The 23063-nt window shown below is 38.4% G+C and overlaps 2 protein-coding genes and 1 pseudogene across 2 annotated transcripts in view; all 3 read left to right on the top strand.

Moving 5' to 3' along the window:
- The first annotated feature begins 5448 nt into the window (after window positions 1-5448).
- Window positions 5449-6013, top strand: LOC144629754 (uncharacterized; annotated as a pseudogene).
- A 5352-nt stretch (window positions 6014-11365) lies between these two features.
- LOC144629753 (uncharacterized) overlaps window positions 11366-23063 on the top strand; it is a 39237-nt gene continuing 27539 nt past the window's right edge. The window contains exon 1 of the mRNA XM_078487968.1: window positions 11366-11580. Coding sequence (XP_078344094.1) covers window positions 11460-11580 — 121 coding nt within the window. The 5' untranslated portion in view covers window positions 11366-11459. The remainder of the gene's footprint in view (window positions 11581-23063) is intronic.
- On the top strand, window positions 18910-22804 carry LOC144630711 (uncharacterized). The gene is made up of 2 exons (XM_078489088.1): window positions 18910-19147; window positions 22068-22804. Exons 1-2 carry the CDS (start codon window positions 19027-19029, stop codon window positions 22781-22783), a joined length of 837 nt encoding a protein of 278 aa, XP_078345214.1. The 5' UTR covers window positions 18910-19026; the 3' UTR covers window positions 22784-22804.

The raw sequence follows: 23063 nt of genomic DNA, 5'->3' as shown, positions 1-23063 counted from the left end.
TTCTTTACTTATTGTTCAAGTTTTTGTGTTAACGGAAAACGCATGCTTACATTTTTTAAGATAAACGTGCTGATTGACATGATACTACAAACTATGAATGAGACCGTAAGTTTCTTGCGTAAAACTCAGTTTTTTGTTCTGGGTCACGTGACATTAGACGTGCACCGATGACGTCATCAACTGACTTGCAGTCGCACTCTAAAACTCCTGTCTAAATTTGGTTAAATAAAAGCAAAGATATATCAAGTTACAGCCAATTGAAATCTCCCTAGCAACGGCCCCAAAAGATACTGTAATGGGCCCTTAAGGCCCGGTAATACGGGCAACATTTTTGTTCAACTTGTCTCGCAACATTGTTGCATTGCAAGTTGAACGAGTTGTTGCCCGTATTACTACCGCGCGCTCAACTTGTCTCGCAACAAATTTCGGTGTTGCAAGTTGAAAAAAATTGTTGCAAAAAGTAGAACTCGGTTCTACTTTGTGCAACATGTTGCTGCAACTTGCAACATCGAAATTTGTTGCGAGACAAGTTGAGCGCGCGGTAGTAATACGGGCAACAACTCGTTCAACTTGCAATGCAACAATGTTGCGAGACAAGTTGAACAAAAATGTTGCCCGTATTACCGGACCTTTAACCCTTAATATCCTGAAATTATTCCTAAAAACGCGTTTTTTTTAACCGTTAATCGATTTTCTTGGCTCTACGGTCCAAAAGTTCTCTAAATTTGCTAAAAATGCACTTTCTGGCAATGCAGGAAGATTTTGATGAAATTGCCATGTAAAAATGTACAATATTTTACTTTGCTACTACTTACTTTGCTTTTTTTTTTTTTTTTTTTTTTTTTTTGCTGAAACGTTCCGATTTTTTTTCCTTGCTCCTTTCCTTTTCGTTTTTTTCTGCTTTCTTATTCTCTCTATCTTTTACTCTGTGCACCCCTTCTACTGGCCTGAAAAGTTTGAGATCATGATCAAGTACAGGTATTTTGGCCTGTTTTAGCACCAATTTTACACCAAAAACTGATCGCGTTTTTTTCGATTAGCTCTGTCGGAATGTAGTCAATATTAAAGATGGACAGTCCTGTGGAAAGATCTATCCAAGCTCTATAAGATGCAAATCACAAAAATCTGCTGACGTGTAAATTGGTGACGTCATAACTGGCAGAATGGCCATTCCTCCAAATCCCGGAATAATTCGCGCTTAGCATGTTAAGGGTTAAGACCGCTTTCAAAATTCCTAGCTGACGTTTTTCTGCGACTTCAGAATCTAACACAATTTTGTGCTCCTCCGTAAGCCGAATTCCAGTTTTAATTTTTCAATGCTACGAGAGTGACATTTGTTAATAATGTGATAAACTTCTGAGCTCAACACAGTTTAATCCGAACATCCAAAGCAAGTAATACCTTTCAAATCGATATTCCACCGAAACAATTTGTTGGGTTTCCTTGAAAACCCTTGTACAGTGAAGATGCCAAAATCCAGTCATTAATAGGCCATTTCCGAGTTACCCTTTGCCTCTGTTTCGAGACGAGTCTACGTGCGAAACCATTCAAATGAAAATGAGTCTGATTTGCATGAAAATGGACCTGAAGGTAAAACTCATTTTGATTTGAATGGTTTCGCACGTAGACTCGTTTTGAAATGGAGGCAAATGGTAACTCGGAAATGGCCTATTTCACTGCTGATGTTCGTAAATATGCGATTTTAGCCATTTCACCTTTCCAAACCATGCCAAACGTTAAAACTAATTTTATTCTTCGTCTTCAATTTAAAGCGCTTCTAGCAAAAAACAAAGTATATCATATTTTTCTCAGACACGAGTGCTTCTCCCTGGGGCCCGGGGCCCTAACGCGCAATGACGTCTGGAAATAAGAAATAAAAGTCTTTTTACAAGTACAGGTAGCTTATTAGGCCCGTTCATCTCCTGTTTCCGCAGTATAAAGCGACTAGGGGATGCAAGTCCATCACGGGTCACCCCAAAGCATTCTGTCAGGTTGTCTTAGAAATTCGCCGGTACCATTTCTTCCTCAGTCTTGTCCAGCCGGTAGAGGGGACTAATTAACAATTAGACCCGTAGCCCGCAAGGGCTACGGGTCAATAGCCCATGAGGCGAAGCTGAATGGGCTATTGATCCATGGCCCTTGAGGGGGAAGGGACTAATTGTTTTAGTATCACCCAACTAGTCGGACAGAAAAAGCAATAATAAAATTAGCAAATACAAGTTTAAAAAAGATTTATTTGGGAATAAAACGAAAGTAAGCGTCACGCTCAATTGAAATGTTTAGTTTCTCTCTGCCATAAAATCAGCAATGACCTTTTAGCATGATTTGCATAGTGTATACTTAACTCAATTCCAACTCCAGCCACTTTGGAGGTGCGTAGATTGAAGGAACGATCGAGGCTATTTGAACAGCAGTTCGACAAAGGTTAATAGAAGGCACTTTAATTGTAGCGGAATAACTGAAAATTATCGGTAAGTGAATCTGCCACTATTTTATCTGGTTGATAAAGTGTTGTTTAACGGAGAAATATTTCTCAGGGACACCCAACGGATAAACGGAATATTTGAAGTTCTCCTTTGAAGTCCTGTTATCCCTCAAATATTCTTTAGTGAAATGTCACCTCGAATCTTCGTTATGTGGGAAATATTACACCTGTTGTTTTCGGAGTGGTTAAAACGTTTTTGGTACAGCTACGATTTTAGAAAAGGTAACAACAGCTCGCAAATTCGGGTAATGAGATTTGTTCCCTATAAGTTTCTGCCATTTTAACATTCAGCTAGAAAATTAAAAAAATTTTAACTGTGACAGAAATATCCGTTTAAAAGGCCGTTTATAAAACGATAAAGGAAAACAGTACAACGACATTTCAAGACTTTTGACTGAATTCCCTCATTGGGTGCTCCTGATTTCTATCTGAAAGCAATATAAATCCCACCCAAGCATAAAGGTGAGTAATTACAAGATATGTATATGCTAACGGGACTGTATCACGGATTTTAGGCAAATTAAGGCATCGGAAGATGTCAACCAAATTGAGTGAAATGTAAAAATAGTCACTTAGAAGAGTTAAGGAACATTTCAATAACACAGCAAATACAAAAGAAGGTACGGATGGACAATAATTGAAGAAGATTGAAACGGATTGCGATATGCGGTTTTGAAATACTGTTGGGCTGAACAGTTTCCAAAGTAAGTCTCAGTCGTTTGTAACGTTAAATTATAATGTCCAGGAGACATATTTGAATGTTAAGAAGCTTTGGTTTTGTCGATTTACATCCATAGAAGTTATTTCTTGGCAAATATAAATTTCATAGCAAGAATTTGGCAAAATTTAACAAAACAGAGTAAATTCAGCCGTGATACTGTCCCTTTAAATGGGGCGACGCAAGCACATGCGTAGAAAATTATCCTATTTATTGTCTTTCGCTTACGTTTGTGCCGTTTGAACGTCCGTGTAAACCGAGATAACACAAGCACAACGGATCCTTTTTTATAAAGTCTGAGGGCTGGTTTGCAAGCACGAATAAAGAGCCCAATGTTGAACAAAATTTAAAAACACTGTGGTTACGTATGCCGATTTGTGTTCATGCTTATTTATTTACACACCTTCCCATTACAGCGATAATGACCTTATCATTAGCTTTTGCCGTCTATTTTTTAATCTCAACTTTTCTTTATGTTTTTTTTTTTTTTTTCAAAATTAAGTAGTTTAGCTTTTCTGGATGGTAACGTTGTTTAAGGAAGCTCGATCGCGTTTTTAAGTGACAATACCTTTCTACGTTGAGCAGCTTGTATGTCAACATAATTAATCCAACTGAAAATCGATCAATACAGCTGTACTAAAGAACAATGAAAGTTTCAGATTATGTAAGCTTTGTCGAAATTGGAGTTACCATAGCAACGCAATGACGTAACCACCTATTTAACACAAGACCGATTAACTTGTGATAAAGGGATAATTTTGGGAAAAGGCTATCTGGATCTTTGACGTGAAATACTTGTTTCAAGGTCTGTAATATTTTAAGAATTTCTATGAGAGAGTTTTTAGAAAACTTCTGATGAAGTTTTAATTTGTTAAAATACAACGAAAACAAAGCAGTCTCGAAACGTTGTTGAAAAGTACGTTCACAAGGCCTGATCAAATAGTGTCTTGGTCGTAAGTAAATCGTGTACTCTCTAATAACGCTGAGTATAAATCTCAGAAAAATCGTTTCATTTGGTCTGTAAAAACATTGGCTTGAATATGAACTGCTATATGAAGTGTTATTTCGCTCTTTTTTTCGAAAACGGCCCCAACAGTTACTAAAATGCATGGTCGCGAAGTAAAAAGCAATAGATATATATTTTTTTTACCTTAGCACGCAAGATGAAGCAGGGCCAACTTTTGCCATAGACGAGGCAAGATCTTGCTAGGGCGCTCAGGGGGTATGCCGTCCAGAAAATTTTGAAATCTAGAAGCCCTGAAATTCTTTCGGAGACATTTTTTATGAGGTATTTCTTGAGATCTTGTTCAACTGGGGATTATTTTCCCAACAAAACCTATTTTGTTATTATTTTTGGGTAAAAATATAGACGAGGCAAGTGCCTCGTCTTGCCTCTTGCTAGTTACGGCCCTGGATGAAAATCAAATTTCAAATCCATTGAAACATTCTAAGGCAGTCAATTTTAAGCCTCAACTCAGGAAAATAGTACGCTGATTTTCACCATACAGTGGATTTCTGCCTCATTATGCATCTTCATTGTCTCGAGCCCCGTGCATTTGTAAATTTCAGTACTTTCATGAATACGTATAACTCATGCTTGTTTTCTGAAAATTGTGCAGAATCAAGCTAATTTAACAAGGTAGATTACAAAAATACCGAACAAGCTACATAAGCAGTTCAGTTGAATCGTCGCGAAAACTGATCTTCGCAAAGAAATCATTAGCTTTAGTAATTCATGATGTACTGAAACTTACAAATGCACGGGACGCATAATATGCCAGCAATCCACTAGCGTGAAAATCAGCGCAATATTTTCATGAGTTTAGGCTTAAAATTGACTGCCTTAGAATGTTTCAGTGAATTTGAAAATAGGAGAGTTTATTAAATATTGATTCTTTTGGTTGAATGCTTAGTTTTTTTAAAAAAAGTATTTACTGCTTTTTATTTCGCTATCATTTTAGTAACTGTAGGGCCTATTTTTGATAAAAGAGTGAAATAATACTTCATAGCAGTTCATATTCGAGCCGATGTTTTTACAGATCAAATGAAACGATTTTTCTGAGATTTAAACTCAGCGAAATTAGATAGTACAAGATTCACTTACGACCAAAATTTTATTTGATCAGACCTTGTCAACTTGCATTCATGCCTCTCAATCGTCAGAGATTACATTTTCTGAGGGCATTGCGCGACTAATTAATTTTTTGACTTTCTGTTTGTTTGGCATTTGTTTTCAGACGAAACCATGACGACTGTTAAAGCAATGAATCGTGATTGGTTGAGGTCCATGTTGTCTATTTCGAGTATAGAACCAATGAACAACACGCAAAAATTCACCCAATGGTCTTCAGTGTTCGTTGCCTGCATCGGTGGAGGAACCTTACTTGTCTGTCCTCAGCTGTGGAGGAACATCTTACAGTTACACTTCCTGGGCCGTACTGAGGGGTACCTTCGCCTTATTGGGCTAGGTGTAGTCGTAATTGGCTTCTTGCTTATCATCGCAGCACGCTCTGACCAACAGGCCCCCACTCTGGGGTCCGTTTTTGCGCGGTTTGTCTTCGTGAACACAATCTTGGCTATTTTGGCTCTCAGAAACATGATGTCGCTTTCGATCGCTCTCCTGTTCATGGGTCTCGATACAACACTTGCTCTGATCACCCTGGTAATATGGTGCCGTGAGACCGAAGAGGCCTCATACCAATCTTTAAGTGCCATGCCATAACAGCAGGAGCATCCATTGCGGCCGTCTTTTTCTTCGGGGTGTTTCAGTTTTTTTTTTCTGGCTTTTGTTTATTATGTTTTTCAGTTAAAACGTAATTTGACAGAATAAATAAAATTGAGAAAAAATATAATTATCATTCAATGCATTTTTCTCTTCCTTTTCAATGGTCGAGAGCCTACCACGTGATTTACAAATAATTCACTACAAATAACGGTCTGCGCACGCGCATTAGTGTATGACAGTGATTTTGCTTCAAATAATATTCCGCTCATACGTAAGTTGGGTCCACTTTCGAGAAAATGGCAGCTGGTTCATTCTCCAGAGCACTTCTCTTTTGTTCATGACTGACAGCGAGAGCGCGGCCCACTGCTTGTACCCATCGTCTTCGTTTCCCTTGACCAGCGGTGGGGAAACGAGCGACCCTGGAAAGTTCTGATTGGAAATCCGAAAATATCGAACTGCCGGTCGAATTGCCTAGCTTTCAATAGCATGACTCAACGGACTTCTCATGACTTCTTGGTGTTTTACTGTCGGCCATTTTTATTGTTTTCAAAACCACTCAAGATCGATCATGCAGCGGAACCTTAGAGAGTCGCTCGTTTCGTCAAACTTGCGCAGTAAGGAACGGCGAAGACTCGAGGTACGAGATTGAGCGTGGCCAAAAAGATATGGCAGCTCCTTTTCTACAGTTGCCGGATAGAGATTTGAAATTTCTACTGGGCCTAAAACAAGGTCAGTGATCGAATGAAAAAACAATTATTTCACTCGGTTATCGCAAAATATCATGATTTGACAGTGTCTCGCAGGCGTTTTCACATGTCGTCACGGCGGTCATTGCATGATGTATTTTCTCCTTTCTCCATTTCCTTTTGCTTCGCATATTGAGCAAGGTTATTAGCTACCCAATGAGACACCTTACAAAAGCTTACATACAGTCCGATCCCATGAGTGCTTTGTTTTACCTCACGTTTGACTGCTATGAACGTTAATGAGGCTCACAACAGTTTCCAGCACCGTCCAGCTCGAACATTTAAGGTGGCTCTGAAACCGCTCCGGAGAAATTTTTTAACTTTGCAAAAAGTTGTATCTTAACATGCTGATCATTATTCAATAATAAAAAATGGGGGTCACCGGACTCGTTTTTGAGTTATAAGTACTTAAAGCTAAAATTAAGAGTGTTTTTAACAGATTATATCGTTGTTATGGTTACTAGTGACGTCAAGAAAATTACCACAATTTGTTTATCAATAATTGGGCATTTGATTGATAGCATTTTTGTAGCAGTAACTGATAAATGTTTGTAGCACTGTCCCATCAAAGTATATAAGAGCTGGAAAGTACTAAACACTGTTTTGAGCCTCCTTAAATTCTGTTTATTTAGTTTGGTCACCAACTGATGTGAGTAACTGCTTGCATCACCGTGCTATCTCTTCTTTTCTCCTGGCCTCTTTGTGACGCAAGAACATCAGGATGACGTCACTGTACGGTGTACGTGTCAAAACAAGCGGAAATGAACCTGCTGTTGCCTTGAGGAATAATCAAAATACGACCCAAATAAACTTTGAAAGTGAATATTCCCACAAAAGCGGAACATCAAAGCAATTTCATCACCCAACTGGACAAACACTCTTATTACATAATAAGGCCTTTGCCCAGGATTCCTTTGAAAATAATGTAAAACTTGGTGAAAAGATCTTTTGAATGAACCAGTTGTTTTTCTAAGCCATATCAAAACTTCATTTACAGACGCAAGAGTCGTGGGGAGACTTTGCCAACATCTTATTTGGCTATACAGTGTAGCACAAGTTTTTTTCGTGAGATAAATTAAAGTTTGTCACGGGATTGGTAAAATTTTGTGTTATGTGGGATCTTATTTTTGAGATTGGGAGAAGCGAGGAATTTTTTTTTTCGCGATATTTGGCAAGTCGAAATATGTTTGTGATAAGCGTAATGTTGTTTTCGGCTTTTTGACTTATCGGAAATGAAATACAGTTGCAACAAAATACGTTTAATCAGGTTTTAATTATTGGTATATAACTTCTGTATCAATAGCATATTATTTGACAGTGGATGATTGTTTTTATAATGTAGCGACGAAAACAACTGCAGCATTTGTTAAACATTAAAGACGATGTCTGCTCAACCTATAATAATACCAAAAGTAGCTCCACATTATCCAAATTATTTACTGTCGGTTTTATGTTTACGTGACGGTATTCTTCGTCCGGTTAAAAATAAAGTAAATTTTTGAGGAAATTTTCTTTTTTGCGGGAACATTTTTGTGCTTATCGTGAATAAAACCCACAAATATTGCAAAAATTAGAACCCTCAAAAATTGTGTGCCAGAAGGTAACTTTTTTTCATATAACTCTTCACGTTGCAAAAAAAAACAAACTCAAGTTAATTTAATGGGCAAGAAAAACGTAAAAAACGTATTTTATCTCTTGACGCAGGGTTGTCGCAGTCTAATGTCGTATCGTGACTTTTGGTGAGGGCCTAGTCACGGAATAACGGTTATTTTAAACCCTGCGCTTTCGTGCGTCCCTGGAGATCCGGAAAATTATACCCCGTGCATGTTAAGTGAAAATGATATTATAGGACCACACAGGATAATTACGCAAAAAGCGTTGTTTCTTCTCAGTTTATGGTCGTCACTGCACCTTTTTCTGTCCAAGAAGAAAGGAAACTTATTTTCGCAGAAGTAATTTCTAGAAAATGTCCATAGCATCAAAGCTGCTTTATCAGCAGAATGAATTGCCGATGCCGCCATATGAAATATGTGAATTATTTTGTTATTTAATTTCTAAGGAATTCTCCTAATTTTTTGACCTTGGCAATTCATTTCACATCTTGACTGGTAGGCAATGCGGTTAGAAATTTCAGTGTTTGTATGGGAATCCGAAGGCAAATAATTTTGTCAAAAATCGAATTCTGGACAACTCAAAGACACTAGGCAAAAGTTGTTATTCACCAAGTTTGAAGAATGTAACTGGGCTAGAGTGTTCAGCTACGTTTAAATTTTCCGTACATTTGTCTATATTTTTCCTCCGCGAACCGCGTCAATTTGCAGAAAAAATATAGACAAATGTGTGGAAAATTAAAAACGTAACTGAACGCTTTCTAGCCCAGCTACATTCTTCAAACTTGGTGAATAAAAACTTTTGCCTAGTATCTTTACTTTACAATTAATAAGTTGGGGAGAATTCAATTTTTGAAAAAAAAAAATTGCCGTCGGATTCCCATACAAACACTGTAATTTTTCACCGCTTTGCCTTTCCGTCAAGATGGCGTCAAAAACCGTGATAAGTCCTACTCTTGAGCGTGACAACGGACAGGTTTCCAATTAATACATCTATCAACAATTCAATAACTAGAAACTTAGCGGTGCGGAGAACAAGAGTTCTTATTTTAAAGCATTGACAGACGATGTCTTTTATCTATGATTTAATTTTCATCTCTCAAATGAACGCTATCATATATTGCATGGTGCCTCCTTCACCTTGTATAACCTTTATTAAAATTATTATTAATTCAAGAATAAATGACTGCTAACCTATTGAAATCTTTTTCGGTTTAAAGAGAAATAGTTTTAAATTAATTTGCCATGGTAAATACTTGCTGAAATATTTCAGCTTAAAGGGACTGTGTCACGGCTGAGTTAAGTTTATTTTATTAAGTTTTGCCAAATACTCGTTGTGAAATTTGATGTTTGCAAAGAAATTACTTCTATGGATGTAGATAGCAAAACCATAGCCTCCTTGCAACCAAATGTGTCTCCCAGGCGTTATAATTTAAAGTTACAAGCAAACAAGATCAACTTTGAAAACTGTCCAGCCCAAAAATATTTTAAAAACCCATATCGCAATCCGTTTTAATCTTCGTTGCTTTTGGCCATCCGTACCTTCTTTTATATTTCAACGAATTTGATGGTCTTTGATGGTCATTTTCCATGCCTAAATTTAGTTAAAATCCGTGACACAGTCCCTTTCATTACAGAAAACATTATCGTCTTAGAAGACAAGGAGACGTTATGGCTTCTCAGAAGCAAGTTTAAGAACTTGACTAATGGGTTCAGTTTTTCCACATTTCTCCAGCTCATCTTAAATGAGTTGCGTAATTTTCTGAAGTTTATCTTTGCCATAACCTTTGCATAATCACTACTTATGATCAAGAAAATTTGGCTGATCCACATTAACTCCTCGCTAAGCTTATTCTAGTTGTGACTGGAATCAAGATTTTATAGTCTAAACCCTTGACAAATGAGCTGCTAAGCCTTGCAAAATGTTTTAGTTATCAAGTGCTTCAGAATGCATAAAGCCCTGCAGAGATGATAATTCGCTAGGATTTCTTTTTAATTCGGGAACTTATTTCAGAACTTGCGCAACAAGAAATTTTCTTATTGCTGTCTAATAAGATATTTATTATGCAACGTTTTTCGTTCCTAAAAAATCGACACTGAAGTTATTGATTGCGCGCGGTCTGTGACATAATAAGCGGGTTTCTTGCAGTGCAAATCCAAATATCGAGGGACATTTATATTAGCTTCGCCTGTTATTTGTACTGCACTGAGTGGAGTTCGGTAATAGTACCAGCGTAAGTCGAGTCCCGTCCATTTGTACTTGCGTTTTATAGCGGTCATGTACCTACAACTTCATGGTTACGTAACAACTACTCGTCCCATACCGAGATGACCTCCCAAGCAAGTTCAGGCTGTTTTTTGAGGAAAAAACAAACTATAGACTAAACAAAATCTTCGAAAACATTTGAATACGATACACTGCACCATATTAACTGTCATCTATAATTTAAGGTCAAATCGCAGAACTCAGGTATTTCCGTTTATTGCAGGTGTTAATTCCTACACCATCAAGCAGTTCAAATCCCGGTTAACGATACCAGTAGACCAAAGCTCTTTGTTTCCCCTTAACCCTCAGTGAAACTCTGTTTCCCTTGAAGCCAGTCATTATAAGTGCTAATTGATTGTTAAACCCGAAATGCTTGAACACCACACCCTTTTCAACGGACCATACCCATATAGCTAATATATGGGAGTACCCCTTTCCCCCTTGAAATTATTGTTAACAAACAGACCTGGGAGACATGCAAATATACTATACTAGTTTACCCGTACTAGCCGCAACATAGTCCGTTTCATCAACGGAAATGTCTCGTCGTTCAGGAAATATCACTTTTTTAATATGTTAACATCAGTTGACCTTAACCGATACAGCTTGCTATCTCAGAGGCGGTCACGAGCCAAATACTGTGTCTCCGGACTGTGTCCAAGAAACTCTAGTGCTTAACAGAAATTAGTGACACGAGTGCTATGACAGATGCCAAGCGAACTGTCAATCAAGATACTTTGCGGCCTTTGAAGCGATTTAGACTTTAATCACAGCTTGCGTGTTAATGAATTAGTTTGGTCGTAGCTCGCGTGCGATAGAGCTGCAGAACTCCAGTAGGTGCCATAGGTGTGCCCGCGATTCGAGATTGTCCACAACGCCTTGAAAGTTGCAGTTTGCCCAGTTTTGAAAATGAAAGCTTTCAGCCCTCTGGTCGTAGCTCTTACGGTTTGCTTTGCTGTTTGCTCGTACTTCCTGCCCATCACAACATCCGAACCCGCCGCCAGCTTGAAGCAACAAGGGCAACAACAAGGTAAGTAAAGTGCAAATGACTTCCGATGTTTTGACTGGAATACTCAACTCGTTGAGTGAAAAGGAAATCTTCAATTAGTTGTGTACTTCATGATCAATGGTAGACCACGCGCATCGTAAAACAAACCCATTTTTTTTTGTCTTTGACCATAAAGTATCCTTCGACCGATTCGAAACTTTTGATACAAGTTAGAAGTATGGAGTTTTCCTTTCGTTCTTTTACTCTTCACAGTTTCCGTTTCTTCGTTTTGAGGCGTTTACGTCGCGCGTAATCTAAGAAGGAAACGTTTGTATTGCAAGGTTGCGTAAACTTACGATACACTTAAGAGAACTAAGCGTTCCGTCGCGTAGCGAGTTTTGTTAAAGTGGTGCTCAAAACCTTAGAGCTCTTGTAGAGAATGTTGGTCACTTAGGAATGAATAACAACCACTTAAAAAACCCAACGCATTTTAAAGAACGTAATCAAAGTCCGTGAATTACTGTGAGAAGTGAAAAAAAAAAACACTTCGTGAGAATCTTTTTTATGGGTGGAACTCGACGACTGCGACGGGAGAATCTATGCACTAATTAAGAACTCTTGACTTTTGAACCGTGCATGTCAACAGCTGCGCTTTTCTTTCTTTTATTCGTGTGCACAATACAGTAAAAGAAACACAAAGCCTTGGCAAACAAGTTTTATTACTACAAAGTTTACATTCTTTGTTTTAAATGACAACTAGGGCGACTGATATTGCAACTAAACCGACAGTTTTTGATGCTTATCTCCTATAGTCTGTAGACAAAAAACATTACATTGCTCATAGCAAAATGGTTTACCAGGAAATCGGTAAAAACTGGGGCTACAAATTGAAATGAAACCTTTGGTTTATCGATCTATTGTTTTCGTAAGAAAAGGTTTATTTGGACTTGGTCAACACACTGGTTTTTGTACTTTATTGTACTCTTCTTAGTGACGTTAATTAGGAATTTTCCGGAATACAAAAGACATTTATCGGTATGAATACGATTGTGTTAGACACATTCATCCTCGACAATCAGTCTCAAGAAACTGCTCAGACAATTTGTTTTTTCCATCCAAAACCATCGTTGATGTCGCCTATCAACGGCTCGTGCAGAAAAGAGGTCCATTTTAGTGCATATTGAAGCATTATTGAAAATATCTGGTGTTCTACTAAAAGTAAAATCGTGCATTCCATTAATAATAGACACGACCTCAACGAAACCTTTAACTTTTGGATGTTTGCAAAAACAACAAAGTTTAATAAGCAAAATTAAATCGCTGATTAAAGTTTGAGACAGCATTAGAACTTAAATTTGCGACAGTTTTGTTATTAACCATGAAAGTTCAAAGGCTTTTAGCAAAGATTTCGAGTTTTTTTTTTGGGAAAAGAGTTTTTTTTTATGCTGGGACCCTTTATCAATTCTCCCTGTATTGAAACTGGCAAAGTTCGTCCCCGTCTACAATTCCGTGACTACAAATTTTTTTCAACGTAATCTTTGACAGCACAAGACCTGTGGCCGAGAATTAGCATTTATACAAAGTGTCCCGATCTTTTTGCGGGCTTCACTGCGGTTATCAAAAGTGAAAATTGCCATCTTGCCATTTCCGTCTTTGCAGTCAATCTTCTCATCGATACCTCCCATCACGACTAAAACAATTTAACATTTCCTTTTTCTTTTAACATTTGATATAACAGATTTTGTAATAGCAAATCACGTGTTTGTATTCCAGTTTTTCTTTATAATTCAAGTAAATCGTTCACTCGTTTTCTAGCTTACGTGACTTCTCGCAAAAGATGAAAGAAATTTGCAGATGGACGCGTTTTTGCAAGCTCTTCCAGGAAAACGTGATTTATAGTAAGGAGATCAGATTTTAGACGAAACTAGTTTTTGGAGCTTGAAAGCTCAGAAGTGTCGAATAAATAAAACCCCAAGTAAAACCATAGGAAAAAACGCAGTTTTGGTGGTGAGAACACACAAAACTTGACATTCAAGAACAATGTCTTTTTTTAATTGCGCGTTTATGTAAACATTCGTGTAGTTATGACGAAGGCGTTATCATGAACGTAATCATTCGAATCCCATTTTCGTTATTTTCCTAACCTATGCTGATTATCGAATAGATCTACAAGAAGCTCTTCATTCACGAACTTTCAACCTGCTAATTAACACGTTTTTTTGGTCTTCCTGCCAAACGGAGAATGACTTCCGCTTTCGTGCGCACGTGCACACGTGCGCTCTAACTCTGGTCACTGTTTTCAAAAACTTTCTAAAGCGAGCATTACTTTCTTTCCTTTTGTTTTTCATTGTAGAAAATCCTTTAGCAGCTTTATTTTCTATACAGTTTCCTTTATGAAAAACGGTAATTCTTTTGGATAATTGCGTAGTTTTTAACTGTTACATGTTGTGTAATGTCAAAGCATTAACGACTATACTAGAATTTTTTAGTGCTCTTCTCGAAAACCTTTGCGTGTTTTTCAGTCCGTCGTCACTATACTCAAAGAAAACATTGCAGACTAGATTGCTATAAGAGAAACGTTAATCTCTCGTTGCACTTTGCGAATAAGCAATCAAGTATGTTTTATCACCTTATACTAAACATTTTTTTCTGATTATCTTTTAAGCTTTTAATCTCTGGCATCGAATCAAGCGCGATGTATCCAGCAAACCTAGCCCGACCAACAAAACCCTAGTGCAAAACGTAACCACCACGGGGATCCCCACAATAGCTACAACTTACAGACGCCCTTTCTTTGGCTGGCCAACGAGACGAAGAAACACACCAAGGCCATTTGGATCTGCCCTGAATTTAACAGGACTAACGGAAGTTCAGATAGAGAAGCTATTAAGAGGAAACAGAACCGCTCCCCCACTCGATCACCTGGGATTTCCAAAAATTCCCAACAGTCATCGCGGCACGCGTCGACCTCCAACGGGAACCAAACATAACGCAAGCAAACATACTCAGACTTCAGGAAAAGGTGGTGACGGGAGCTTTCCTACCGAAATTATGGGCGAGCTTCGTAAAAGAGAAAATAAAACTCAAACTTCAACTTTTCATTCAAACGCAGCCACATCAACTAAGTCAGTGGAGCTTAGCAGCAAGGTCCCACATACAGAAGGAGCTCGGAAAGAATCTCGCAACGATAACGGACGAAATATTTCCTTGGTCATCGCAAAACACAGCATTTGGATCTCTGTCGTGGTCAGCTTGTTACTGTCCGCGTTCATTTGTCTAATGGTGCACTGGGTACGACGGAGGAGACGTGGGAAGCTGGTTGTTGCACCTGCCGGTAAAAAAGGCCAGCGGTCTGCAGCAGTTGTTTTCAAAGCTTGACTAAACTGCGCGAAACTCCAAACAAGATGCAAATACATTTAACAAACGTGTTAAATCAACTTGTTTGTAAACGGCAAGTTCGATAGTGCTCTTCGAAGAGCAGTTATAGTTGCTATAGATCATTTATTTTCATAGAACACTCCACAAAGGTCAACACTTCTGCCCCAATTGTCTCGAAACGTCACTCGATCGGAGAGCAAAGCCTTTAGTAATTTTCTTGCATAATTTGTCAAATTTTGTAGGCGACTATGTCGCTCTTAAAAACAAGTAGATTTAAGTTATTCGAGGTCCGATATATTCAACGAGAGACATTTGATTACATACTATAGAAACTACACAAAAAGCTGAATGTACTTACCTTTTAAAGTTACTCTTCTTCATCCTAAAGGGTCGTACATTAGCTCTCGCAAGGTAACTAAGTAGGCAATGCTTGCTGTCGAGCCAAGTGGCTCATCAGGCCGGAGCTTATCCTGGTTTCTGTAGCATGAAGCGGCTGAAGTATTTCTACTCCCTCTGGATAGGATGCTAGCCCATCACAGGGTTACCCCCAGCATTAAATTCGCCGGTACCCATTTATACATCTGGGTGGAGAGAGGCTTTGTGAGAGTAAAGTGTCTTGCCTAACGTATTGCCCTAGCCAGGGCTCGAACCCGGACCGCTCGATCCCGAGTCCGGCGCACTAACCATTAGGCCACTGCGCCTCCCACAAAGCACTGTGATGTACCCATTCTCAATTAACATATATATATTTGGGGGCTGTATTCAGAGTTTCTAAACACTCATTTTACCAAACAGGGGCTAGTTACAAGAATGTTGAACATCAAAATTCTCATTACACTGTTAATGGACTGTCAAGCAAAGGGAGACGGGTAATGAGAATTAAGACTATAATGATGAGAAGCTAAACGCTTAGTAATTTTATACATTTTTAATTATCGAACGTTGTTTTATAAGCCAATGTCAGCTCCTGTTTATTTTGCTCTAAGCATGTTCAAGGTTTGCTTTTAACCTTCAGTAAGACCTCCCTGAAATTTTAAGTCAAGGCTAATTCTTCTTTACTCATTTATGTTTCGCTATCTTGATTGGTCTATCATTGTTTGTTTTGCTTTCGTTGGCCTAATTTTCTCAGTGTTAGTTTATTTTAGCTATAAACATGTTAAAAGGTTCTCTTTTATCCTTGACTAAAACGTCCCTGAAATTTAAAATCAAGGCTAATTCTTCTTTAAAGTCTTCTACTATCTTGAATGGTTGATCTGTCTTTCTTAGTATATTTTCCTTAGTCTTAGCTTATTTTAGCTACAAACATGTTTAAAGTTAATAATAAAGTATTTTTCGTTTGTCTCACGACGTAGTCACGTGTGATGGAGATCGCGACGTTTCGACTGCACACTGCTAGTCTTCATCAGGCGATAAGGTCGACTGGTTGTGCGTGAACTTATAAAGCACGCTGCGGCGCTGTGATTGGTTGGTTTTCAACAGCTGTGATTGGTGCATTTCCATCCTCGCTGTTTCTGTATCGTGTTGTTCCCTCAGCGGTCCGCTGTCGTACAGTTCTCCTGTTTTTGTGTTTTTTGATCGCGGGCATCCATGCTTCAGGAATTTCAATTCCATTATCCCTGTTGATATTATTAGGGTGAAGTCTTATGTGAATTGCCTCTTTGACCCTGCGTTACTCTACCACGATGAATAACCACAACATTTTTTACGATGTTTAAAGTTTCCTTTTAACCTTGGCTAAAAAACACCCTGAAATTGAAAGTCAATAATAATTCTTCTTTAAATTTAGCATTAATATTTTCCTATCTTGATAAGTTGATCATTGTTTACTTTTCTATCCTTAGTCCCTGTTGAGAGCCACCCGCATATAGTTCTTTCATGGCAATTAAGCCATGAAAGAACTCGGGTGGAGTTAAGTATACAGTTGGTGTTGGCCATAAAGCAGTTCCAAGCAGGGTCAAGTTCCCTCGCAAACCGACTTACTTCAGTCTAACAAGTTTGTGGAGAAGCTATTTACATAAAAAGACTCGAAAATTTGCGAGTTGGACAGTGTTTCGTTCTGAAAATGGACTCCTTATAGCCCTTGCAAACTCTGATATTTTTCTTTTAGCAAGAATGAAAATCTCTCATTGTTGCATAAATTGTATCTTGAGAACTGGATAGCATACCCTTGGCAAACTAAACACAATTGTAATTTGAAGTACGTTTGGAATGATGTGTTTAAAGGGGAACTCTCATGATCACGACTTTAATAAGACAACAGCAAAAAGTCACGTCCACGTCACTGGAAAACTAGAAGTAATGGTCAAGTGTTTTTCAAAAAAAAATATACTAGTGCAATGAATTTTAATATTAAGGTGTGTAAAAATGAATGAATTGTAACCATGCACCAGCTCGAAGGTTTGATCATAAATTGTCAAGGTCTGGCAGCCTTTTTAAAATTATGTCCTTGTGCCTTCAAACATTTCTAAACACTTATCAAAATATTGCTCAATCGGCTTCAAAAAGCAACTTAATATCCATTTGGGTATTCTTGACGCATTGCGTGTACAAGCGAAGGTTCTTAGTCATATTTTTAGCGCCATTTTGGCCAAAAATGCAGCAAAATCGCCGTGGCATTGCCCCTTTAAGATTCTGCTGACGTAATGAAGTCTTTAAATCGTTAAACCATAACACAGGGAGCACGTTTCCTCGCTTGAAGTCCGTTCTTAGTCAAATAGTTGATATTTGCAAAGGAAACAGTTCGCCATTTCCAAAAAAACAGGAGTGGGGCTTTTAAGGAAAAAGAAACAGTATATTTTCATGATTCAATTTTGAGTCAGGTCTCACACGTACATTTTATCTATTTATGTAAGCACCCCCGCATATAAGCCCCCCTCTGCTGGATGACAGTACTGAACATGGCTAAACTGTTGTTTGTTAAATTATTACTCTTTTTACCTTTAAAACATGTTTCGATCCTGAAATACTGCCGTGGGTCGTTTCGAATTTTTTTTATTCCGCCGATAACCCCTCCCGGATAAAAGCCCCTCCGTTACCCCTTACGAAGTTGAAAAAGCCCACATTTTATAGCCGGAATTCTACGGTATGTTATCATCAGTTGACCTTAACCGATACAGTTCCTATCTCAGAGGCGGTCACGAGCCAAATGCTGTGTTCAAGAAACTTTAATATTAGAAGTAAGTGACATTCATGCTATGACAGATGTTAAGCGAACTGTCAATCAAAATACTTTGCGGCCTTTGCAGCGATTTAGACTTTAAATCACAGCTTGTGTGTTAACGAGCTAGTTTCGTAATTTTGAGCCAGGTCTCACACGTACATTTTATCTATTTCTATACCATTAACACCTCACATGACCCCATTTTAAAATTCCCAACAACTTTTCAAGTAATGCAAAGTAAATTGGTATAAATGATTACTTCGGTACTTAACGGATTTCCGGTTTGAATAGAGACTTGTCATCGGGTTTTTGATTTTTTCAACTTCCTTGTTAAACGTTTTTATACGGCAAACGTCATAATACTGCTGATGCTGCTTACTTTTCTCTAATTACCGAATAAATCTACCAGAAAAATAGAAAATAGTCATTATTCACACCAAACGCGAAAATACTCACTTTGACGTGTAAGTGGCAAACGGCCGACGGCTTTTTTTTTTTTTTTTTTTTTTGCCGTTCGCTGGAAATACAAACGCGAAGCTTAATCTTTCTTATGATTAGAAAATGTAACGTTAAACAGAGTCCGTTCCACGGACGGAAATGTATCGTCGCTCAGGAAATATCACTAAAATGTGTTATCATCAGTTGACCTTAACCGATGTAGCTTTCTATCTCAGAGGCGGTCACGAGCCAAATACTGTGTCCAAGTAACTCTAATACTTAACAGAAATCAGTGACAAGAGTGGTATGACAGATGCCAAGCGAACTGTCAAAAAGATACTTTGCGGCCTTTGAGCGATTTAGACTTTAATCGCAGCTTGAGTGTCAGCGAGTTAGTTTCGTCGTAGCTCGCGTGCGATAGAACTGCAGAACTCCAGTAGGTGCCATAGGTGTGCCCGCGATTCAAGATCGTCCACAACGCCTTAAAAGTTGCATTTTGCTCAGTTTTGAAAATGAAAGCTTTCACCTCTCTGGTCGTAGCTCTTACGGTTTGCTTTGTTGTTTGCTCGCACTTCCTGCCCACCACAACATCCGAACCCGCATCCAGCTTGAAGCAACAAGGGCAACAACAAGGTTAGTATAGTGCAAATGACTTCCGATGTTTTGACTGAAATACTCAGATCAACTTGTTGAGAGAAAAGGAAATCTTCAATTAGTTGCGTACTTCATCATCAATTAGAGACCCCCGCGCAGCGCAAAACAAACCCAAATTTAATTTTTTTTATGTCTTTGCCCATTAACTATGCTTCGACGGATTCGCAAACTTTTGATGCAAGTTAGAAGAATGGAGTTTTTCTTACGTTCTTTTACTCTTCATAGTTTCCGTTTCTTCGTTTTGAAGCGTTTACGTCGCGCTTAATCTAAGAAGGAAATGTTTGTACTGATGGTTGCGTAAACTTACGATACATTTTAACACTGTACTCAGAGAACTCCGCGTTCCGTCGCGTAGCGAGTTTTGTTAAAGTGGTGCTCAAACTCTTAGAGTTCTTGTAGAGAATGTTGGTCACTTAGGAATGAATAACAACCACTTAAAAAAACCCAACGCATTTTACTGAACGTAATCAAAGTTCGTGAATTACTGTGAGAAGAGAAAAAAAAAAACACTTCGTGAGAATCTTTTTTAGGGGTGGAACTCGACGACTGCGACGGGAGAATCTATGCGCTCATTAAGAACTCTTGACTTTTGAACCGTGCATGTCGACTGCTGCGCTTTCCTTTCTTTTATTCGTGTGCACAATACAGTAAAAGAAACACAAAGCCTTAGCAAACAAGTTTTATTACTTCAAACGTTTACTTTCTTTTGTTTTAAATGGCAACTAGGACAACTGAAACTGAAGCTAAACCGACAGTTTTTGATGCTTATCGCATACCGTATTCTGTAGATAAAACACATTACATCGCTCATAGCAAAATGGTTTACACGGAAATCACTGAGTAAAAACTGGGGCTACAAATTGAAATGAAACCGTTGGTTTATCGATCTATTGTTTTCGTAAATAAAGGTTTATTTGGACGTAGTCAACCCACTGGTTTTTGTACGCCATTGTTCTCTTTTTAGTGGAGTTAATTAGGAATTTCCCGGAATACAAAAGACATTTATCGGTATGAATACGATTGTGTTAGACACATTAATCCTCGACAATCAATCTTGAGTAAACTGCTCAGACAATTTGTTTTTTTTTCATCCAAGACCAACACTGATGTCGCCTAGCAACGGCTCGTGCAGAAAGGAGTTCCATTTTAAGTGCATATCGAAGCATTATTGTAAATATCTGGTGTTCTTCTAAAAGTAAAATTGTACATGCCATTAATAATTTTACACGCGAACAATATAATATCAACAAACAGATAAGATTTACAATTTTGCTGACGCGACCTCAACGAAACCTTTAACATTTGGTTGTTTGCAAAAACAACAAAGTTAATAAGGCAAAATTAAATCGCTGATTAAACTCAGGACGGTTTGAGACAGCATTAGAACTTAAATTTGCGACAGTTTTGTTATTAACCATGAAAGTTCAAAGGCTTTTAGCAAAGATTTCGAGTTTTTTGAAAAAGTGTTTTTTTATGCTGGGACCCTTTAACAATTCTCTCTGTATAAATATGACAAAGTTCGCACCGTCAACAATTCCGTGACTACACATTTTTTTCAACGTAATCTTTGACAGCACAAAACCGGTGGCCGAGAATTAAGCTTTGTACAAAGTGTCCCGAACTTTTTGCGGGCTTCACTGCGGTTATCAAAAATGAAAATTGCCATCTTGCCACTTCCGTCGTTGTATTCAATCTTTTCATTGATACTTCCCATCACGATCAAAACAATTCACTTCCTCTTTCTTTTAACACTTGATATATTAGATTCTTTAATAGCAAATCACGTGTTTGTATTCCAGTTTTTGTTTAAAATTCAAGTTAATCGTTCACTCGTTTTCTAGCTTACGTGACTTCTCGCAAAAGATGAAAGAAATTTGCAGATGGACGTGTTTTTGCAAGCTCTTCCATGAAAACATGATTTATAGTAAGGCGAGATCACTTTTTGGTTGAAATTAGTTCTTGAAGCTTGAAAGCTCAGAAGAGCCGAATAAATATAGCCCTTAAGCCCGGTTTTCACTAGCGACGCAAGCACAAGCGCAAGGATAACAGCTCTTATTTCACCGTGAAAACGGCTTCGACTCAAGCAAAAGCACAAGCGCATTGCATTTTGATGCTTGTGCTTGTGCTTGCGGCAAGCACAAGCACAAGGATTGAAATTTGTCTTTTTTTCGTGATTGTGCTTGTGCTTGCCTTTGTGCTTGCGTCGCTAGTGAAAACCAGGCTTAAGTAAAAACATAGGGAAAAACACAGTTTCGGTGGTGAAAAACGCAAAACTTGACATTCGAGAACAACGTCTTTTTTTAATTGCGCGTTTATGTAAACAATTCAAATAGTTACGACGTAGGCGTGATTGTGAACGTAATCCTTCGAATCCCATTTATTTATTTTCCTAACCAATGGAATTATCGAATAGAGTTTCGAGGAGCTCTGCAATCACGAATTTTCAGCTTGCTTATTAACACGTTTTTTAGTCCTCCTGTTGTAAGTAAACGTGCGCACGTGCACTCTAGCTCTGGTCACTTTTGTCAAAAACAGGGTATTTCTGAAACGAGCATTACTTTCTTTCCTTTTGTATTTCATTGAATAAAATCCATAAGTAGCTTAATTTTGAATACAGTTTCCTTCATGAAAAATGGTTATTCCTATGAATAATTACGTAGTTTTTTTAACTGTTCCATGTTGTGTTAAGTCAAACCATTTTCGTCTATACAAGAATTTTTAGTGCTCTTCACGAAAACCCTTGCGTGTTTTTCAGTCCGTCGTCACTATACTGAAAGAAAACATTGCAGACTAGATCGCTTTAAGAGAAACGTTAATCTCTCGTTGCACTTTACGAATAAGCAATCAAGTATGTTTTCTCACCTTATACTAAACATTTTTTTTCTGATTATCTTTAAAGCTTTTAATCTCTGGCATCGAATCAAGCGCGATATATCCAGCAAACCTAGCCCTTCGGCCAACACAACCCTAGTGAAGAACTTAACCACCACGGGGGTCCCCACAGTAGCTACAACTTATAGACGCCCTTTCTTTGGCTGGCCAACGAGACGAAGAAACACACCAAGGCCAACTGGATCTGCTCTTAATTTAACAGGACTAACAGAAGTTCAGATAGAGAAGCTATTAAGAGGAAACAGAACCGCTCCCCCACTCGATCATCTGGGATTTCCAAAAATTCCCAACAGTCATCGCGGCACGCGTCGACCTCCAACGCGAACCGAACATAACGCAAGCAACCCCACTCAGAATTCAGGAAAAGATGGCGACGGGAACTTTCCTACCGAAATTATGGGCGAGCTTCGCAAAAGAGAAAATGGAACTCAAGCTTCAATTTTGCATTCAAACGGTGCCACATCCACAAATTCTGTGGAGGTTAGCAGCAAGGTCCTACATACAGAAGGAGCTCAAAAAAATACTCGCAATGATAACAGACGGGATATTTCCTTGGTCATCGCAAAACACAGCATTTGGATCTCTGTCGTAGCCAGCTTGTTACTGTCCGCGTTCATTTGTGTAATGGTGCACTGGGTACGACGGAGGAGACGTGGAAAGCTGATGGTTGCACCTGCAGGAAACAAAGGTCAGCGGTCTGCAGCAGTTGTTTACAAAGCTTAAATTGACTAACCTATGCGAAACCGCAAACAAGTTTTATAAAATAAACAAACCAGTTTAGTTAACCTTTTTGTGAACGGCAAGTTCGGTTGGTGCCCTCCGAAAAGCAATTATAGTTGCTGTAAATCATTTATTTCATAAAACAGGCAAGGTTCAACTCTTTTGCTGCAGTTGTATTCAAACGTCAGGTCCAACGGAGAGCTAAACCTTTAGCAATTTTATTGCATAATTTCTCACATTTTGTAGGCGACTTCATGTATATGTCGCTCTGAATAAGAACTAG

Source organism: Oculina patagonica, chromosome 11 (genome assembly GCF_052425735.1).
Source record: "Oculina patagonica isolate OP01 chromosome 11, crgOcupat, whole genome shotgun sequence".
NCBI lineage: Eukaryota > Metazoa > Cnidaria > Anthozoa > Scleractinia > Oculinidae > Oculina > Oculina patagonica.
The sequence above is the reverse complement of the archived record's forward strand: the minus strand, read 5'-3'. Positions and strand labels throughout refer to the sequence as shown.